This window comes from Alexandromys fortis, unplaced genomic scaffold (genome assembly GCF_014885135.2).
Source record: "Alexandromys fortis isolate MF-2015 unplaced genomic scaffold, M_Fortis_MF-2015_v1.1 scaffold_148, whole genome shotgun sequence".
NCBI lineage: Eukaryota > Metazoa > Chordata > Mammalia > Rodentia > Cricetidae > Alexandromys > Alexandromys fortis.
Window position 1 is genome coordinate 3,792,119 of NW_026068019.1, and position 21,671 is coordinate 3,813,789.

Consider the following 21,671-nt stretch of genomic DNA (forward strand, 5'->3'; position numbering starts at 1 on the left):
TTTTCAACAAAAAATATAAAAAAAAAAATAAATAAATAAATAAATAAATTAATTAAAAAAAGAGGCAGTGGTTGGCTATTTTGCTTTTCTGGTCTTCAGGTTGAACCCAATGTCAGTCTCTGAGTTGTTATTAATTGTGCTTCACACATTTGTTTTGCCGTTTGTGTATCTATTTTATCATTGAGCATTGGAGTCACTCAGGAGAACTTTGTTTACCAATTTAATTTCTTTAATTGATAGAAAATCAGAAGTAAGCCAGAGTAGGGCCATTGGATAAAATATAGAATGACTGTGGCCAGCAAGTCCCTTGGTCTGAGTTTGATCCCCAGAGCTCACACGGTAGAAGGAGAGAAGTAATTCCTGACAGTTGTCCCCTCTCTTCCACACATGAAGGACCCCTACCCAAATAAATAAATGCGATATGATCACTTACATTTCAATTCAGAAAATCAACTTGTTTTTGTATGTCTCAGATATGCCAAGGCCATACCTGTTCTAACAACTTAATCACTATTCATTTCCAATTCAAACTTACTTGGGTGTCCTGAATTTATTTTTGCTAAATTTGTCAGTGGCAAAGCAAAAGAATGGTGACACCATCTACATTAGTTTGCAAGGAAATACCAGCAGAAGTTGGGGGTAAAAAAGATAATTGGGCTTGGGGCTGGAGAGATGGCTGAGAGATGACTTGGAGGTTAAGAGAGCATGCTGTTCTTACAGATGATGGAGTTCAGTTCCCAGAAGCCATGTCTGATGGCTCATAACTGTCCATTACTCCCATTGCTACCTCTGGCTTCATGTGCACACACCCACACATATATACATAATTAAAAATAAATCTTACAAAATATAACGGGGCTTATGAGTTGTTGGCACTGTATTTTCTCAAGTGATATTAAAGGAAGAAGAGAGTAACCCTGCCATCTCTTCACCTCTTATTTTGTTTTCCACAGATGACAATGGAGAATTGAATGACAGCTATTTGCCAAGAATAGTTTTGCTGATGCACCGATGGTATTTATCTTCCACCGAACTGGCAGAAAAACTCCTCTGCATATATCTTTTCAACTGCTGTGTAATGTTTATAGCCATAAATCAAGTTCTGTATTTAGATAGTCTATCTAAAGCCAGTAAATTAAGATGAATAAATAAATGGTCTTATTTAGTCAGTCATCCAGATGTTTTGAGACTATAGAGATGTTAGATGAGACATTAGGATGATGGACCGAATAGTTGACTAAATATTTGGTGTTTGGGCTGAACTTGAAGATGTCAGAAAGATGTGAAGTGGAACAGGAGTTGTAGGCTGAAGGCTCCGAACTCATCCTAAACATTTAGATTGTTGGTGTAATGAAAGATTATTTAACACTGATTCAATATTTTCCTTTGTGAGGACAACAAGACCTAGCTTAGTTTTTATATTTTCCCCTTTCTGGTAAGACAAAGTGAATGTTCTAGAAGGATTTCCCCCCTGTGATTTGTTGATTGATGCTAATTTTTGGTTTTATTGATGAAAAATGAACAAACAAAAAATCAGTACAAGGCTGAAAATAAAATTCTTTATAGCTGAAAATTACTTTGTAATGTGAGCAGCTGCTTACTGGTTTTGTGTAATATGGCCCTAAAAAATAATTAAAAGGTGCATGTATGATATGCAAGTAGTCTCAGAGTTTGAAGAAGTTGATTTCCTAAGGTCTGTGTTTGTGTATAATCTCTAAGTGTGTTTTTACATCTCTACCTTATATTAACCCAGGAGCCCCTGTATACTTACTTACATACTTACAAAGTGAGAATATTTACAAAAAGGGAGAGCCTGAGACTTAGAAAGCCTGTCCAATCATTGTTGCCTGCCAACCCTTCCTGAGCCAAGAAGGAACTGAGCCTGTCCACTTCATACTTCTTTCTTTCATCTTCCCACAAGCTCAAGGGATAGGAGGATATTGGAGAGGTTAAGAGGACATTCACCCCGAATGCAGCAGGCTTAGAAAGGAACAAGATTCTGTACCGATTGTCCTACCCCTGACAGGTAGAATGTAGGGAAGGATGGGGGAGTGGACCACACAATCCATACACTGCTCCTAGATCTCATCCGCAAGCAGCATTCTTACCCTTAGTGTGTTTGTCAACGCATGAAACACAAATAAAGAGGGATATTTGAGCCTGTTAGAGCATGTGGGAAATTTCAGATGATATGAACGTTGAAGACTGACATTTTCCTCCTTGGATTCTTTACCTCCTCCATGCCCACTGTGTCTGGTTACAGTAGGAGTGTTTGTTCTGGGAGAACCAGTGGATAGACTTAGGAACAAATAACACAACCTTAGTGTCAACATACCTGAGTGAGACATTTTCAAATACCCATAAGATCTGAGTGCTTGTTATATAAAATACCAATCCTAAATTTGAAATCTGTCTAGTTAAAATGGTGCCTCTGCGTACTCTTAATTGGGAATTATGTATTCTTTGCAGTATGCTTGTAATCCCAGTTTGTGGTTGTTGGTTGATAAATACTCAAGAGGGTGTTACTAATTTGTAAGTGACTTCTCCATCAGACCAAAACTACATCCCAGAAGCTTAACAAGTCAAGTTTGACTCCTCGGTGACCATGTGCTCACACCCCACTTCTATGCCCGTTTGACTCTTTCCAGGTTGAGTTCACATCATCCACAGCTTTGAAACCCAACCATTTCACATCTTGGAGTTTTGACAAATTTCAGAATAGCTGTGCTGACATGTTAGGAATAGTCATGGCTCACTGCAGGAAACTTAAACAATTCAAATGTCATATGCAACGAACGTATTGGAGGGGGTTAAAGGATTGCAATCCATTAAATACATCCGGGGTACACAAACTGAGTTCCTAGTTACTTGCTTCAGACTCAGGCCCAAAATCACACAAAGGAAACTAGATGAAGCCTATTTCTAGAATCAGTAGTACACTTAAGTATACAAATCTACTACACTTATATAATAGCATGTCAATAATAACATACAGGTTCAAAATTACACTGTTTTAAATAGTATTAGTGTGCTGATGATTATTATTGGTGATAAGATGTTATTATTTTTTGTGTAGTTTTGGTGAAGGTATATTTTGGACTCTCATTTGACTATACCATCTTATTAGTTCAGGAGTTGACTTTTTTCCTAGTATTGTTGGCTTTCCAAAAGTTTCAGAGTTTAGGGCATTTTGCATTTCAAGGTTCTGAATTAGAGCTGCTTAGCCTGTAACTTGGGTTGCCTGGATTTTGGGTAAATTTTGGAACAGTGCTGGCTAGGCATGTGCAAAGGGAAGACATAAGAACATTTTCTTTAACGGGCATACGTATCAGAATGCCAGGGGAGAAGGCTGTGACGAGTTCCGACTGAAGGTCTGCTATTTCATGAGGTAAATACACTTACAGATTTAATTTCTCATAGCTTTGGGTTCTGGACCTGTCAACAATTCCTGTTTTGTTCAAAGCAGCCAATATTTCACCTCGCTGTCTTTGCAACTGTTAATTCTTCTCTGTTCCTGGTGAATATAGGAGAATTTACCTTATGGACTAGATACCAGGTAGGGGCTAGTGCCTTACAGAGTCAAACCAGCTCAAAGATCCAGTAGATTAATGGTTTCTACTCCCTCACCATATACATTACCATGAATTGCGGGGGGGGGGTGATCCCTTCAGCTGTGCTCTGTAGTAAGTTAGGAAGAAGTTCAGGGTTGCTGGATCTTGGTTCTCCATGGAAGAAGCAGAAAGACACATGGTGGAATTGCTGGGAGTATGAGCCGACAACTTGGAACTAAGGGATACTGGAGTCTGTGTAAAGTTCAGGTTATAAAAATGGTACCATAGTCTCTAAAGAGGTCCAAATGAAATCTTCCAGCTGTCAAAAGTCCTTTCTATACCTTTCAGGTATTGGATTCTGAAATTCCCTGCCGAGTTTAATTTGGATCTCGGTTTGATTCGTATGACTGAGGAGTTCCGGGAAGTCGCTAGCCAACTAGGCTATGAAAAGCACCTCAGCCTCATGGACATATCCAGCGTGTAAGAGGGATGCAAGTCTTTCGGTCTTCGTGGGTCTGCCCCTTTGGGGAGGGGCTAGTGATGACTCTGCTGGAGGGAATCCCTACTATTCTATAAGGAGCCTCCTTTGGAGATAGTCTGGCTACAATGAACATAGCTATAGCTGTGGTAGACAACAACCTCTCTCACCAAGCTGCAGTTTGTCTGTAAAATGGTACCTTTATGGGATGAGTCTACCTTTAAGAATTCCACTAGGAAACACAAGAAAGTCTCAGGCACAGAATGGATGCTGAGTATTTAGTTCTCAAGTCGGAACTTAGCCAATGTCTCCTATGCCCCGGCTACTCAGATTATCACACTGGTTTCTCTAGGAGCCCATCAGAAAACTGTCTTGGGTCCCGCCAAATCCCGTTGAATCAGAATCCAGACCTTAAGAAGACCGCCCCCCCCATTCAATTCATACTGTCAGTGCAAGTCTGAGAGGCTCTGCACCCCAGTGTTTCAGAGGCTCCCCCTGAAGTTACAAATGTTAATCACAGTTGTATCCTGACTGGTTATCTTATAAGGGACTTTATACTACTTAGATTCATTTAATGCAGACCAGCTAACTCTGCACAGAGAAAGCTTTCTCATAAACCTAGGTACAGTTGTCGGTATTACAATTGTTTATTCTGTCTCAAGCTGGCCTGGAATTCACTGTGTAACCTAGGCTGTCCTTGAGTTTGTGATGATTTTCCCATCTTGGCTTGCCAAGGGCTAGGATTACAGGCGAACATCAAAAGCACTTAGTTTTGCATCGTAGGCATTCTCTTCGCCTGGAATACTTCTTCAAGACTACTTGACAATGAATGACCCAGGAGTCATCAGGGAGGCTTGTTTACAATGCCTGTGATTCAGATTCATTCCTAGTAAACCAGCAAATTCAGTAAACAGTAAATTCAGAGCCTCTGGAAGTGAGATCTAGGCTTTTGTCTTCATAATGAGTTTTTCAGATAGTCCACGTGATGCTGTGGTAAACACAGCCTCAGTTGTTGCCCAGTGCCTTGAGTCACCTCCTAGATGCCAATAAACTTCCGAATTTATAGGCCTCACCCTGATCTCTTCTTTAAATTTCAAGTCGTTCTTGGTCACAAGGAATACCAAGTAAGAGATTCAGGATAGGCCATGGCAAACCTATCCTGCCTAGAAAAAACAACTCCAAGTCTGGGCTCTGTTGGCAGAGGGTGGGTGGTTTTCTCTTCAAATATGGAGGACGGGGCATGTATTTCACACACGCTCCTGGCAGTAGGCCAAGAGTTCCAGTCAGTAGGTTAATATCTTCCACTGAGTGAAATGCGTTTTCGGCACGTTGACCAGCCTCTTCTTTCACAGCCCTTCCTATGACTGGATGAGGAGAGTCACGCAGAGGAAAAAAGTATCCAAAAAGGGGAAGGCTTGTCTCTTATTTGACCATCTGGAGCCCATTGAGTTGGCCGAGCACCTCACTTTTCTGGAGCATAAATCTTTTCGAAGGATCTCAGTAAGAACTTGACGGTTATTCTTCCAAGGGTAACATGGGCTGTGCCAACTTTCCCGAGAGCTGTGTGTTCATACTCCCAAGTGTTGGCAGCCTCCGCCACCGGGCTCTGTTGGAAATGTGCCCTCAATTCACAGGAACAATCCCTTTTAACCAAATATAAATATTATCCTGTCTTTAGTTTACGGCTCAGAAACTGTATTTCTGTCACTGTGTTCAATGTCTCCTTTCATAGACTTAAAGCCTGATTTTTCTAAATATTCAGCAGAGATTTAACCATTCAAGGTTTATTTAGTTCGAGTGACCTCTTCCAAATGAATGGTTCTGTTGCAACCTTTATTTATAGCACAGAGGCAGTGGATGGTTAACTCATTTTGGTATCTGCACAACTGCCTATGGAAATAGGTCGAGAATTAAGAATTGCAGGCGTTGAAGAACTCTCAATGTAAGATGGCCTCTGTCTCTGAGACACAAGTCCTGCAATAGACTTTCCTTCCTACACATCGTGATGGACCCTCACTCCTTTCCTACATTCCTTCTTCCTTCCTGTTCTCTTTCCTTCCTCTCCTGCAGTCCCTTCAAGATGCCTCTTTGCCGCTACCCACTTCTTTATGGCGGTTCTATCAACCGTTACTTCAATGTATCTCATGAGCTCGGGGGAAATCACTCTCCTTCCAAGAAGCTTGAAGTAAATCATACCATTGCTGGCAAACACTATGGTTTTCATTAGAAGCATGGATTTCTTTCTTTTCCTTCCTTCCTTCCTTGCTCCCTCCTTCTCTCCCTCCCTTCTTCATCATCCCTTCCTTCTTTTCTTTCTTCTTTTTTTAAGCTTTTGGTCATGCTAGGGTCTCATACATGCTGGGAAAATGTTCTAGAAACTGCATCTTTAGCCAGAAAGCAGAGATTTCTAAAAGACTGATGCATTCACCAAGCAAATCGTGTTAGTAAAGAACCATTATGATGCTTCTCAGCCAGGCCAAGGAAGGTTATTTCCTGATTTGTATAGGATAGGATACAAGGCTCAACCCTAGGTGACGGCATCTCCCCTCATACCATGAAAGCACATTTGGATTGCTAAAGAGCATTCTTACTTTATTTTTTCCGATCTCCATTTTTTTCCGTGAAATACTGGAAGCTTATTCTTATTTGAGAGTATTATATTCCATCCACCTCCTGTTCTTCAGTGTGTGTCATTGTATCTTAAACATGTTTATTCTTTGGCGCCACTGGTAGAACTAAAAATGGAAAACCTTAGTTCTTTCCCGGCATGGTATTGATCCCGTCTGCCTTAATATTCCCAGGCTAGTGGCCTAGATGGATCTGAGGGTTTGGGAAGTTCGGAATTCTCTATAATATAACTTTGAATTTTACCCATTTCCCTCCCTCCTCCAAATACTAAAGATGCAGAGATCTCAAACTTGAAAGAATCCCTTATGAACGGGAAATGGAAGAAATCACCATGTTGTCATGAAAAGCTAGCTCATCGCCTTTACCCAACTGTCTAATGTCTGCTTTTGTGATAGCTCCATTCTAGTTTAGAATCTGATTCTTCCTCTCCCCAGTTCACAGATTATCAGAGCTACGTCATCCATGGCTGCCTGGAGAATAACCCAACTTTGGAGCGATCTATTGCTTTATTTAATGGAATCTCTAAGTGGGTCCAGCTGATGGTTCTCAGCAAACCAAGTCCCCAGCAAAGGGCAGAAGTCATCACCAAGTTCATCAATGTAGCACAGGTTCGTCTCATACTCAGCTCTGGGTTTAGGGAGTCCGTCTAGTTGTTAATACTATTAGGTACTTTGGTGTTTACAACAGAAGAGCACTGGACAGTTCAACCACCCATAGATGTCTAATTAACAATCCATACTCCCCTAACATCACAAGATTGTTTTAAACACCATTGCTTTAGAAATACTTGATTGTGTTCTGTGAAATATAATACCTTTTTTTTTTTAAAAAAATAGAGGATTCAATTTTCACTTCATCTCAAATTGATGTGTTTTCTCCCAAGATTCTTGTTATTAACACGATGCTTGTATTCACCTGCAATTTGGGAAACTCGACATAACTTTTAAAAATCCTTACCAGGTACTGGTGTTAACTTTTTTTTTTCATTACAGAAACTCCTTCAGCTAAAAAATTTTAACACCTTGATGGCAGTGGTTGGCGGCCTTAGTCATAGCTCCATTTCCCGACTCAAAGAGACCCATTCTCACCTCTCTTCAGAGGTTACAAAGGTATGGCGGCTTCTGATCGGCATTCTGAGCAAGCAGTACAGATTGCGGTAATGGGCTCAGACTAGTACTACACGGGAAGGCAACCTTTATCTCTGAAACCAATACAAAGTTACACATAGGGAACTAAACCGGAAGGGATTAGCCCCATTGGCAGAGTATATGCCGAAAACCAGATTGCTGCTGGTGGGAAGGGTTACACTAAGAATGTTCTGGCCAGGTTGGTGAGGTGGCCCAGTAGATGAGGATGCTTGTCACCAATGCTGGTGACCCACGTTTGATCCCTGGAACTCACAGGGTGGAAGGAAAGAACTTATTCCCAACAACTCTCCTCTGATCTGTAGACATAGGCTGAGCCCATGAATGCCTACTCTCCAAGACATAAATAGAAAAAAAAAATCTTACCCTAAGCAAAGATGAATATATTGTAAATATCACCTAATATTCATTTGGTACTTACTGTGTGAGTGGCGCAGAAGATACCTGATGAGTATACAGACTCAAAAGCATGTACCTTTAAAAGTCAGTTATCAAACTTTTTGTAATAGTTCTCTACTGTATTTATTGTAGACCATATCAAATAATCATTTTGTTTACTGAGCTGAAAGGAACATTTTCCCTTCTACCAACCCTGGGCTGTAGTAGCAGTAGGGTGTGTTTTATTTTAACCCTAAGGAAGATGAAGATGGAGACCATCTAAATTGGTTAAATAATAAAGCAGTCTGTTGTCTGACAACCCTGGCAGCCCAGCGGTAAGCAGAGGAAAATGCAGTAGGCTGCCCACGCGAGAGCCAGGCCCAGTACTCTTTTCTGCTTTTCTTCTTCTTGGTTGACATTTCTCCCGCATCAACATTGGTGCAGCCGATTCTCCTCCTTGTAGCTGAGGAATTCCAAGTCACATCTTCCAGAATCTGGGAGTGGACAGGAGAGAAAAGTGTTGGTTGAAAATTCTACTTTTCCATCTCTTCCCAGAACTGGAATGAAATGACAGAGTTGGTCTCTTCCAATGGCAATTATTGCAATTACCGCAAGGCCTTCGCTGACTGTGATGGCTTCAAAATCCCCATCCTTGGCGTGCACTTGAAAGACTTGATAGCTGTCCATGTCATCTTCCCAGACTGGATGGAAGAGAACAAAGTGAACATCGTGAAAATGCACCAGCTCTCCGTTACCCTGAGTGAACTGGTCTCCCTACAGAATGCCTCTCACCACTTAGAACCTAACATGGATTTGATTAACCTGCTCACTGTGAGTTGCCGGGGCCTGAGCTGCACAGCGCTTCTTCTCCTTAACTCTAGTGCCATAGAAAGACATGTCGCAACAATTCGCTTTCGGTGAAAAATTGATTTAGGGGTTAAGACATGATAAGGAGTCCCAACGAAGGAGGAAAATGGAAACTTAACACCAATAAGGAGTGCGATTTGAGACTATAGCCTTGGAGCAAACACATTTTTCTTCTTTTGGATGAATGTAGCTCTGTCCATAGGAACCCCTTCTGTAGGTCTTTCTCCCCCAAGAGCCACTTTAACCCTTTGCTCTCCCTCAGCATGCTTGCCCAACTGATCAGTTCTTTCCTCGGGTCCTCAAGTCTTCTGCTTCTCTTTTGATTGAGAATTCAAAGACGCTATCTTTATTCTTAATTGAAAAGTTTTCATTTTGTATTATATGTATGTGTGTACGTGGTGTATATGGGCAGGGTAGGGAGGGAGGAGGGGGAGCCTTTGAGCATACCACAGCTGGAGGTCAGAAGATGTGTAGTTTGCTTTCTCTTTTCACATTTGTGCAAGGAGCGCCTTTACCTGCTGAGCCATCTTGCTGGTCCCTTCTTGCTCTTATGTTGTTGTTGCTTAGTCTTCAGGTTTTGTTGTTGCTGTTGTTTACTTGGTTGTTTTAGACTTGGGTCATGCAATTTAGCTCAGGATAATTTTAAACTTGTGGTCCCTCTGGCCTCAGTCTCTGAAGTGCTAGAATTGTTGCTGTGGGACATTATGTGCTACTTTTAAAGATTTTCTAGAGTATTCTTTAGTCTCTTCCAAAGTGATGATAAATTTATCACGTTTCACCCTTGTACTTTGCATTTTTCCATAACTGTCCAAGATACTTTTCTGCAGTAGATGCATTTCTTTCTGTTCATGATTTATTTATGTATTCATTTTTTTACCATATACCCAGCACCTTTCACAGTACTTGGCATGACTGAGAACGCAGAAGACAAAGTGAATTTTGTATTTAGGAGTGATGAGTGTCAGATACTCTTATTATTTATTTACTTTGACACCAGTGGCAGATTGTTTAGATGATCTTCAGGCCTAGAGCTTTTTAAACACAACAGGTGTATAGAAGAAGACATCTTTCATTGGTTCTTCTTTTCGAAGAGGAAGAAACACAAATTCTCTTACCCTTGCTTAAACAAGGGAAGGCACAACTTCCCTATTTGGCTTCATAACAGTGTAGCATCTGAAACTTGACTGCCGTGGTGCACTGATGGTTTCTTTTTATGTCCGTGGAAAATGAAAACAATAGCTCCTCTAAGGCTCCGACAGTCTAAATCCCCTAGGACGGGTGCACTGGACTCCCAGACTTCATACACACTATTCCCAGAGCAATTAATTGATATCAAAGGACACATCCCTAAGTAGAATGTACTCTTTATGTGAAGTTGAAGTGATCAGCTCACAGATCTCTTGAGTGTGTGTAATAAACAATAAACAAAAAGGCCTTCTCCAGTGGGGAACCACCTCACAATAACTCAAGCACCTGCACCGATTAATCACTTGCCATGTAAATATGTTTCCATGAACCAGTGCCCAGAGTTGTTGCCACAACCAGGCACCAAACCACAGGACAGACAGGTGATGTCTAACAAGAAGTGCCACCGTGGACCCTAAGTTTCAAGTGTCTGCCTCTAAGCTGTATTCTTAACCTTGCATATAACTTCAGAAGGCAGGTGCCTACATTTGGACAGTGTCTCAAACACCTAAAAGGCAATGATGATTGTCCTTTAATATCAATTACTTGCTCTAGGAACAGTGTATATTAAGTCTGGGAGAAAAGATAATGTAGAGACATTAAATTTGTTTTAAGAATGTCAATCAAGGAAAGTATCTCTCCATGGTAAAATACTTGCCTAGGATGCACAAAGTCCTAGTTCTATACAAAACAAAACCTAAATGCACCAAGCAACATTATCAAAAAGAAGTGTTTAGGAAAATTTTGAATACTTTTAAAATGGAAGTTCAATAGTACAAATGGAAAATCTGAATAAAAAAAAGCTAAGAAGCAATTCTTTTTCTGTTAGAAATAAAACAAAAGAAAAGAAATGACATCCAAGTGTTCCCACTCTTTCTTTTAGGTGCACTGAGGGAAAACGTAGAAGCTACTTAGAACCATGTTGAAGGGCAGGTCTGCGTAGCCCAAAGTGAAGGCAAAAATCCTAGATGAAAGGTCTTGATCTCAGCCCTGCCCTTTGCTAAGCCATTCTGACTTTGCCTTTTTATTTATTTATTTATTTATTTATTTATTTATTTATTTATTTATTTATTAAAGATTTCTGCCTCCTCCCCGCCACGCCTCCCATTCCCCCCCTCCCCCAATCAATTTCCCCTCCCTCGTCAGCCCAAAGAACAATCAGGGTTCCCTGCCCTGTGGGAAGTCCAAGGATCTTCCGCCTCCTTCCAGGTCTAGTAAGGTGAGCATCCAAACTACCTAGGCTCCCACAAAGCCAGTACGTGCAGTAGTATCAAAAACCCATTGCCATTGTTCTTGAGTTCTCAGTAGTCCTCATTGTCCGCTATGTTCAGCGAGTTCGGTTTTATCCCATGTTTTTTCATAATGTTTCTGTGGTAATTTTTGAGGTCTAAATGTCTACGAATCTAGGAATACAGAATGGCAGAGCATGGAAATAAAGAAGCATCTCTGTGGTGTTGGCACATGGCCCACTGATTCCCTGGGGCAGCACAGGCCTGCAGAGGAGTCACGCACCTGAGCCAATTTCTATGTAGGTCTAATATCTTTCTCCTCTCCCCACAATTCAGCAAAATGGTTTTCACTTGCAAAGCCATGTCCGTTTTTTTTTTCCTGACCTCTGGGGAGGTAAAGTCCTCAACACGAGTCCTGAGGAATGACACATGTTCACTAGAGTCTAGTGGCCACCTCATGAAACACATCCATGTTTGGATTTGAAACACAAGTCTGTAACTGTCTGAGGCCTGAGTGCTTTTAAGAAGAGCTTCATTTTTCTCCAGGTCAAGTTGTTGTCCAAAGTGACTGTGTTCTCAGGTGACCACCATGTGCTTCAGACACGGGAAGCCAGAAAGGGAGAGCTCAAGTTAGTAAACAATTATTAAATGCCTGCCCTGTGCATTGGGCTGCCTACCACGGCTAGAACTTTCCATGACCCCCGATTCACATGACACTCCCCATGTATCTCTCTGATATATTCTCACAAGGGCCCTGTAATCCTGGGGAAAACAGAAATTGTCACACCCCCTCTGTTCCTTCATTTCTCAAAGATGAAGGAACTGAGATTTATGGATACCCCAAAAGCCTAAATGCGGCTAACTTCTGGGTACAAGGGTGGGGAGCTTTCTCCCTTAGGTAATGGACTAGGTCAGCTTTTCATTGCTATAACAAATCTCCAGTATGATTGTTATTTATGAAAAGAGAGACTTGTTTACCTTATCCTGTTGACAGCTGGCCCCGTTGCCTTGGCTCTGTGGCAAGACTGCACGTCAGTGGGGCAACACCTGCTAAAGGAGACCACTGATCTCATGACTGGGGAAGAGAGGAGGACATGGCTGAGGTCCCACAATGCCCTTGGAAACATGATCTCATGATTTGAAGACCTTTCGCTGGGCTTCACCTTATAATGTCCCACTACATCACAATAGAGTCAAGCCATGGCAGGAGCTTTTAACCTATAGGCCTTGGAAATAAATTTGTGTTTGATTGTAGCAAATTGTATTTGATTGACCTTGGAAGGACATCTGCTCTCTACTGTGGACATATTATTAACATATAGTATATTTTGTGTTTCTGAAAATTTAAACAATGTTTTCTCCAACCCTTATCACTACTTATGTAGAGAATACAATTTATGAGGCAAAGACCATGTCACCTTCCCTGTGGTGTCCTTTGTCCCTTGAACAGCATGGGTAAGGGAAAAGTGGAGGAACAGGGCGGTAGGCTATTGGGATTTAGATAGTTAGCTCTCCCTTTTAGGGGCGATCTGGAGAAGGCGTCGCCCCTTGAGGACCCAAGTCATATACTGAGGAGGTCTCAAAACGGGTGCCTCTGTTTCATAACATACGAAACAGACAAATTCTTTTCGTGGTATTTTTAGCCCCATCAGTTACTTTTACCATTTTGAGCACATGCAAATAACTGGAAAGCCCCTGTGTTTTCAGTCTCTCTCTCTCTCTCTCTCTCTCTCTCTCTCTCTCTCTCTCTCTCTCTAAAGAAAATAAAAAAGAGAGAAGGAGGAGAAGGAAAAAATGATTGCTAAACTTATGAATATAAATACTTTGATGAGCAAGTGCTTTTTTGTTTTTTTGAGACAGAGTTTTGTTTTATAATAAGTAAAATTGAACATGAAGTCTAACTCTAGATCCAGCTGTGCTGACGGGATTGGAGTGTAAATGCAACTGACAGTGGACCAGAATATTGCCTGAAACCTCCAGGGACAAAGTATGTTAGACAAAAGTTGTTTATTTCATTTAAAAATGGGAAGTAGACAGGGAAAATCCTTAGGTCCCCAAGGAGATCTGAGAGAGGAAATAGGGTTGTGACTGGCAGGGCAGAAATGGTAGCAGTAGCTCAGGGCAGTTTTCTGCTCACAGATAAGCGCCATGCCATGTGGCTGCTACATTGCCTAGATGCCAAGCCTGCATCCGTGACCTTGAAAGCAAAGCCATTAAACTGCAATCATCGCCAAAGTCCTGGCTGGAAGCTATGCTGATTAGGAAGAAATCAAGAAGCTTAATTGCTTGCTCAGGATCACAGCATTGATAAGAAGAAAGAAGATATTTGGAGAAGACCAAATCATGTCCATCGCTGGGTCAGTTATATGCCCATCTACCATGGGAAAATACCTAACAAGGGTACTCGCAAAAGCATCTCGTGAACTTAGTGGTGTCTTATGGGCATTTCTGATTGACTATCTTGGAGCTGCTGTTACCTCATTCGAGGATGCTGGTGCCAATCATTATGGAATTTGGACATCACAGAACTTTGAGGCAAGCTGGGAGGAAGGAAACAAGGTTGTCATTCAAAGCTGGAGCTAACTCCTGATAATAAGAAATTTGGAAGGAAGACTGCACTTGGCTTTCTCTCTTATTTCTGGAAGATCCTCCATGCAAGCCCTCAAAGTGCAACTGAGGCAAAAAGCCAGATATAACTGCCCACTTTCATGAGGCATGGGGCACAGCAGCATCCTCAGTTGGGGATTTACCAAGTGGTAGGCGACTTCCCATGGGGGCTGTGTTTTATTTATATAGTAACAAGAAAGTTATTTGTTGCCGGTGACCATTAAGCTCCAGATTGTTGACTTTTGACAAACCCTAGCCGGCAACTTGGTATCAAATGTCAGCAGTCAAATATGTATTATACCTGAATAACAGCTGCTTTCAACGTTTCAGAGACCATGTCATCCCCTATTGCTTCCTTATCAGAGAGCTGGTGTTCCTTCCCATGCCCCATAACAAACTTCAGCACAGAGAGAAGATCAAAAACCTAATAGCATCCACAAGGATTCTTCTTTTTTCCAAATAAGTCATTGTGGTACTGTATCAGCTATTGCCTTGTCGCTGCACCAAAATATCTGCCAATGCCCTTAATCCCAGGAAGCAGAAAGAGGAGAATTCTGAGTTTGAGGTCACCCTGCTCTATATTGCAAATTCCAGGTCAGTCGGGGTTACCTCCATCTCTAAAAACAATATGAGAAAAGCAGCTTAAAAGAGAAAAAAAATATTTTGTCTCGCCGTTCAAGGATCCAGTCTATTATAACAAGAAAATCACTGTGGCACAAGCTTGAAGTAATTAGTCCCAGTGTGTCTTCCCTCAGGATGCAAAGAATGATAAGCTGAAATGTGCCTAGCTTTCTCTCGTCTTTATATGGCCCAGGACCCAGCAAACAAGGGTTTCAGGACCTGGGAGGATTTTGAGACCGTTTTATAGCAATGCCAATTTTATTCTTCTTAGGACAGAACTTCCGGTAACAAAGTCTTCAGTTTAAGGGATATGAGGAGTGGTTGCTAGAGCAGTGACGTGACTGGGCTCTGGTACATATATGATTGACCAAACATTTGCCAAACGAATGAATGCTTTGGGATTTTATGGCGTCAACTCTGTTTGTGAAGGTGTTCAAGCTAAAGCATCCAAGAAAACAATAGTTGGACTCTGGTTCTCTTTTCATCTCTTTTTCTTTCTCTTCTTTGCTCCAGACTCACAAATGATGAAGATTTATTTTTAAACAAAGCACAAAGTTCTTAGAGGACATTTGTCGTGCCTAAAGGCCAATAGCACTGACTCTATCGTTGTTGAAGGAGTGGTGTGGTTCACTGAGTCTCCTGGCATTGAAGGGCACGGGTGGGAATTGTCTGACTTCCTGTAAAGCTCATGACTTGCTTCAGGTGCCAGGGAGCATGCATGTTAAAGTGTTTACATGTTGTATACACTCTCTAACCTGTTGTCCTTGCCTGCGCTGGCCTTCTCTTCCTCTAATTCTTTCCAGGTCACAGCTACCTCCTGAATCTTTCCTGATCATTTCAGTCCCCAGGGATCCCTGTGTGTAATAATAATAATAGCAATGAGTACATATATACCAATAATAACAGTATCAAATAGCATTTCACGAGACAGTCCTATATGCCAAGTCCTTGTGAATACTTTGAACATATTCTTTCATAGGATCCGCAGCTAGTTTGATGGAGAATTGTGTAGCTAGTCACATTTAACAGATACAGAATCCGAGTACGGAAGCACAAATAACTTTACCCGGGCTCCAGAGTTCACCGATGACAAACTCAGGTCTTTGCATTTACTCCTCTTTCCCAGAATAACTCTTGTAACTCCAACTGGAGCGGGACATCTCACTTCATACCTTAACACACAGTGATGGGAACACAATTTTGTTGTTGCCGTTTGTTTGAATTTTGTTTCTTCAAATTAACTGCCAGACTCTCAAGGGCAAAGAGTCACTTTTTTACCCTTGTGTCACCAGGACTCTGCACAGTGCAATAGAATCTGGACTTGTTTATTCTTTATTTCCATGGTCCTTTAGTCAGGTCCTGTGCTATACAACTGTCCAGTCTGCAGCCTGTAAAAATCTCGAATCCCCCAGCGACACAGGACTGAACATGTAAGATCTGCCCAACCAGCACTGCAAGAGAATGGAGTCCACTGTGCTTTTCTTGATGCTGATGACCACACCAGGGTTAACTGTTTTCTTTTGAAATTTTTATTTCCCACCCCTGCATGCCTCTGTATCTTTTATCTTGCTTGCATCTATCCAGATCACTGGGCACGAGACTTAGAGCCTTCCATTTGAAAACATTTCGGTAATGTACATAAAGAAATGTGGTCTAGCATAACCATTCATGTTGTTTGATTTTGTCATAGCTTTCTCTGGACCTCTATCACACTGAGGATGATATTTACAAACTGTCACTGGTGCTGGAACCTAGAAATTCCAAATCGGTACGTAGAGGTACTGTGTGTTTTGTTGTTGTTGTTTATTTGTTCATTTTTGGTTTTTTGAGACAGGGTTTCTCTGTGTAACAGCTCTGGCTGTCCTGGAACTCACTCTGTCGACCAGACTGGCCTCGAAATCACAGAGATCCTCCTACCTCTGCCTCCCAAGTGCTGGAATTAAAGGTGTGCGCCACCGCCACCCCGTTGGTAGGTATTGTTTTTGTCTCAGGGCTCAGACACCACTGTTTGTCATTTATTGCCATTGGTCATTTCGATGGTGTTTTGTATTTTTAAAACTGAAGAACTTTGGAGATCTGCATTATTCCCATTTGACCAATGGGCCGGTTTATTTCCAAAGGAGTTTCTGGATTATTTCTTCACATCATCAAATGATAAAGGAAAGGAAAAATATCATCAATATGCTGTTTTATCATTGATCTTTTATCTTTTGTATCCCTCTCTAAGAACTCACCTACACAAAGGACTTTTAAAAAGTAGGAAAAAAAGGTCAGTCATTCTAGTATTTAAGATCCTATGTTAGGTATGGTTTCTGTCTAGATCCTTTATATCCTTCCAGGCTTTGTATAAATAAATAAATAAATAAATAAATAAATAAATAAATAAATAAGAAAGAAAAAGAAAGGATGAATTGGAGAGATGGCTTAGTGGTGAAGAACACTTGCTGCTATTGCAGAGAACTGGGTTTGGTTGCCAGCACCCACGTGGTGGCTCACAATCACTTGCAACTCCAGTTCTAGGGATTTTAATGCCCTCTTTTGGTCTCCATATGGGACACATTCATACATGCAGGTCAAAATACTCATATGCACAAATAAAAAGAAAAGAAAAGAAACAAAAACAAAGATATCAATGAGAACAGCACAAAGACCTCCTCATGCCCCATAAAAGTAGTTTAAGAAAATGTTAATGTCTCAAAAACTATCTGACTAAGAATGGTTGAAGAAGATACCTGAGGTTGACCTCTAGAGCCCACATACACATGCAATACATGTTTGCACACATGCATGCACACACATTCATACACCCAGAGTCATGGTGTGAGAAGGGATGCAATACCGTGAGCGTGGGCATGAATCTATCTAAATTGTATAAAGGTGTTGGTCTTGCTAACTGCCCACCAGTAGCACCCACCTCATCATTGTTTGGGGTTTAAATGAGTTACGGTTTTTTTCAGATCCTCTTGCAAAAAGCAAAAAATGTATTCCCAGTTCAGATCAAATAAAGAGCCTCCCAGAACAGGTTTGCCTGTGTGCACCAGTGAAACAGAGCCCATGGATGAGGGTCCCACAGAGAGCAGCCAATAAACCGTACAACAGCCTTAGTTTGACTCCTGATTAGATTGTGTGTCCTGTTCAGGTTGTGTATTATTGCCATCACATTCCTCATGTGACTAAGAGAAAATGTCTTATAAGACAGACAAGCCCTATTGGAAAACCCTGCAGAGAAGTCAGTGGCCAGAGAGAGGACAGAGAGACCCAAGCATTCACGCAACAGTTGGGTGGGAAATTAGCACCTTAACCAAAGCATGGGTGCAAGGACAGGAACTTGGCCATGTGTTGGTTACAAGCTGTTGTATGCATTCAATGCAAATTGATCACTAACACACACTACGTAAAACACAGATAAAATTAGATAGCTTTTGTTTTTGAGACAGGATCTTCCTATAAAACCTGGGCTGGCCTCAAACTCCTGACCTCAGTTTCCCAGGTGTTGAAATTACAGGCCTGGGCCACTGTGGTTGACTTGATCATTGTAATCTATATGTATGTATGTGTGTATACATATATACATATGTAAAAGTCCATGTTGCATATATGCCCAAATATATGTATATATATTTACTTAAAAGACTATAACAGAGGTGGCTATTAAACAAAGAGCTTATCAAAACATATCCTTAGCCATGTGTGCTAGTGCACGCCTAGAAGACTTATACTCAGAGGCCAAGGCAATGGAATGGTAAGGTCCAGGGCTATATAACAAGGGGCCTTGTCTCAAAAAGCCCAAACTAAGGGAAGGCATGTTTTGAGTTACTGGTTAGATTCTATTAACAAAAGATGTTGGTTTATAAATGTGTAAATCTGGCTATGGTGGTCTCAAGAGGCAGAGTCAAGAAGATCTATACAAATTCGACACCAATCTGGTCTATGTTCTCTCCTGGTGGATCAAGTTCCAGCTAATAGTGGAAAATGTGTGTGTGTTCTTTTAGCAGCCTACCTCCCCCACAACACCCAACAAGCCTGTGGTGCCCCTGGAGTGGGCTTCAGGGGTGATACCAAAGCCAGACCCCACCATCATCAACAAACACATAAGGAAGTTGGTGGAGGTACGTAATTGAAGAAGAGTAAGTAGAATGTTCTAGAAAGCCTCCTTCTCTTTCCTGAATGTGCTATGATTGTCCAGAACTCAGATGACCATGAAAACAGCAAATAGGAACAATTGAACTTGATTGAGGAACAAGTTCCTCAACTGAAACTCCATGCTTCCTGCATCGGCCCCAAGAGAATTTATCAGAAAGTACCCTTCTGTCTCAAGTTTTCTCAGCTCTCTCTAGCTCCCTTCTTGGCCATTTGCCAGCTCTATCAATGCCATGAAGGACATTAGGGATTAGAATTATTCTTGGAAAACCCACTCCAGATAAGTTTGTTACTTCAGAGCAGGGAAATACCCTATGAGCTGGATTTTTTTCTCCTGCTGTATATGATGAGGGTTTAATGATACAGTTACATAATTCCACTAAGGTCAGAAAAATCACTCAATCCAAGTCAAGGCTTTTTCAGGGTTCTCCATGTAGAAAGCAAAACAGATTTGGGTGTGGTAGTGTACCCATGTAATACCTGCACTTGGGGAAACTGAGGCAGAAGGATAGTGTGTTTGAGGACAACCTGGACTACAGTAAAAGCCTGCCTCAAAGAATGAGAGAGAGAGAGAGAGAGAGAGAGAGAGAGAGAGAGAGAGAGAGAGAGAGAACACGGAAGAGGAGAAGCACCAATGTGGAAGAAAAAGTAGGAATATCTCTGTCATTGGTAATTGATTAAACCCCTGATTTCATAGACTGGTGCTTCATCTATTACAAATAAGGCTGACTCTATGAGACAGAGTATCTATGGTATACATAGTGTTCTTTGCTGGAAAGAGATGTTTCAGAAGAACACAAAGGATCTTCTTTGTTTTGGAAAACCCAGGAATCTGGTAATTTCTGAGAGAAGTTTTATGTTGTGTATGAGGCATAAAGAAATAGTTAAAAGGCATAGTGTGGAGGGCCAGATGTGCCAATGCATATGGGAGGCTGAAGCAGGAGAGTTAAAGGCAACCAGAGCTACACAACAGGATCCTACCTATCTCAAGAACAAGTTAAATGCTGGAAAGATTGCTCAGTGGTTAAAAGGACTCCCTGATCTTCTGCAAGGCATGGATTTTATTCCTAGCACCCACATTGGGTGGCTAACACCCTAACTGTAACTCCAGCTAGGGGACCCAAGACCACTGTGACTTTCGTGGGTACCTGAATGCACGTGCATGGACACAGACACACCAGCATACATACAATTCAAAAATAAAATAGATCTAAGCAAGCAAGCAAGCAAACAGAAAACCCAAGCTAACCAATGATAATCACAAAGGTGGTGTGGAAGGACTTTTGCTGAGGAAAGGGACTAAGAAGTCTGTACAGTCCAAGGCAAAGAGGAACAGAGTTTGGGGACCAGAAGGAACCACAGAGGACATTGCACATCAGGATGCTCTGATGATAGAAAATCAAAAATGAAAGGTAGAGATCTTCCTTTTCCCTTCCTCCCTCCTTCCCTTCCTCCCTCTCTCCCTCCCTCCCTCCTTTCCTCCCTCCCTTCCATTCTCCCTTCCTCCCCCTCCCTCCCTCGCTCCCTTCCCCCCTCGCACCCTCCCTTCCTTTCTTGACATCCTTTTCTCTTTCATTTTCTTGCATCTTTTAAAATTAACATATAACCTATTAGATTTTATTACAGCATTGTCAAACTAGTTTTCTTTTTATCTTTTCCCCTGACTTCCTCTTCTCCTCCAGCCCCGTCTCTGTTTGTGCCACCCCCACCAACCTCCTTTCTATCTCATATGTCCTGTTGCTCTCCTAACACCTCACATTTCCCTCTCATGCTTTTCTTTCTACTTCCTCAGTTTATGTCCATACCCACATAGTCCTGTGCACACACACAGAAACACTCAAAGCTAATATATGCATGTATGAGAGAAGATGAGCGATTTTTTTTTCTTTTTGGATCTAGGTAACATCATTTAATATAATACTCTCCAAATCCATCCATTACTTTTGAAAATTTCAAATTTCTTCTTTTAAACAGCTGAATAAGGTTTTTCCTATTGGGTGTGCTCCGCATTTTCATCATCCCAATACTTATTATTCATTAGCAAAACAGCTTAAAGGTTAACTATTTTGAAGTATCTAATATTTGTCATTGAATAGCCATACTTTTTATAGACTGCGAGAATTTTGTAAAAACAAATTTTAGTATAGGTTTTTAATAAACTTGCCTTTAATTTGATTAAACAAATGATAAGCATTTTAACCCAAACTGGGCCAACGTTTCACCAAGGAATTCGGATTGGATTGATGGGAATGAGATGGTGAAGGACAGAGAAGAGAAGGGAAGGAGGGGGAATTGAGATTCTCTTCTGAGTGGGGTGGGGGCGGGGAGTGGTTTGCAGAATGAGGTGGGTCTAGATAAATGCTTTTAGACATTGCCTGTATCTGGAGACTCGTGGTTCAAGCTGCCTCTCCTGTTGCTAAGTAGACCCTTAGAATGCTTGACTTATTAAAGTGGAGAGTCCGCATGTCTCACCATTCTGATTGATTTTTAGCCTCTACATTGACTTTGATTTAAACTGTAAAATCTATTTGTTCATTTGTAAACACTTCTTGTCTCCCAATATGAATTAAAAAATCCTTACTGGAATTTTTAGGCGGATAACATTCAACAAGTTTTCAATTTTTGAAGTTATTTAAATTTGTAAATTTTCATTTTAGGTTTTCATAGTATTATAATCAATAAACTCACCAGCCTAACTCCTACTCAACCCTGAGGTCTCAGTTTAGACTTTTTTTTTTTTTTTACCTGCAGGAAATCTTTCTTTATCTAAATTCAAACCTCCAAGCCCTCCACTAACCACTTACTGCTTTATAGTGTTAATTAAGTGTGAGTTTACAGATCC

General features: G+C 41.2%; 1 protein-coding gene across 3 annotated transcripts in view; it reads left to right on the forward strand.

Annotated features, from left to right (window-relative positions):
- The window catches only part of Rasgrp3 (RAS guanyl releasing protein 3), a 99,767-nt gene that overhangs the window by 62,487 nt on the left and 15,609 nt on the right, over nucleotides 1-21,671 (forward strand). For all 3 annotated transcript variants that reach the window (XM_050162981.1, XM_050162982.1, XM_050162980.1), the window contains 9 exons: nucleotides 954-1,056; nucleotides 3,326-3,388; nucleotides 3,900-4,031; nucleotides 5,382-5,529; nucleotides 7,092-7,265; nucleotides 7,650-7,766; nucleotides 8,736-9,011; nucleotides 16,380-16,457; nucleotides 18,682-18,798. In XM_050162981.1, the coding sequence (XP_050018938.1) occupies nucleotides 954-1,056; nucleotides 3,326-3,388; nucleotides 3,900-4,031; nucleotides 5,382-5,529; nucleotides 7,092-7,265; nucleotides 7,650-7,766; nucleotides 8,736-9,011; nucleotides 16,380-16,457; nucleotides 18,682-18,798 (1,208 nt within the window). The remainder of the gene's footprint in view (nucleotides 1-953; nucleotides 1,057-3,325; nucleotides 3,389-3,899; nucleotides 4,032-5,381; nucleotides 5,530-7,091; nucleotides 7,266-7,649; nucleotides 7,767-8,735; nucleotides 9,012-16,379; nucleotides 16,458-18,681; nucleotides 18,799-21,671) is intronic.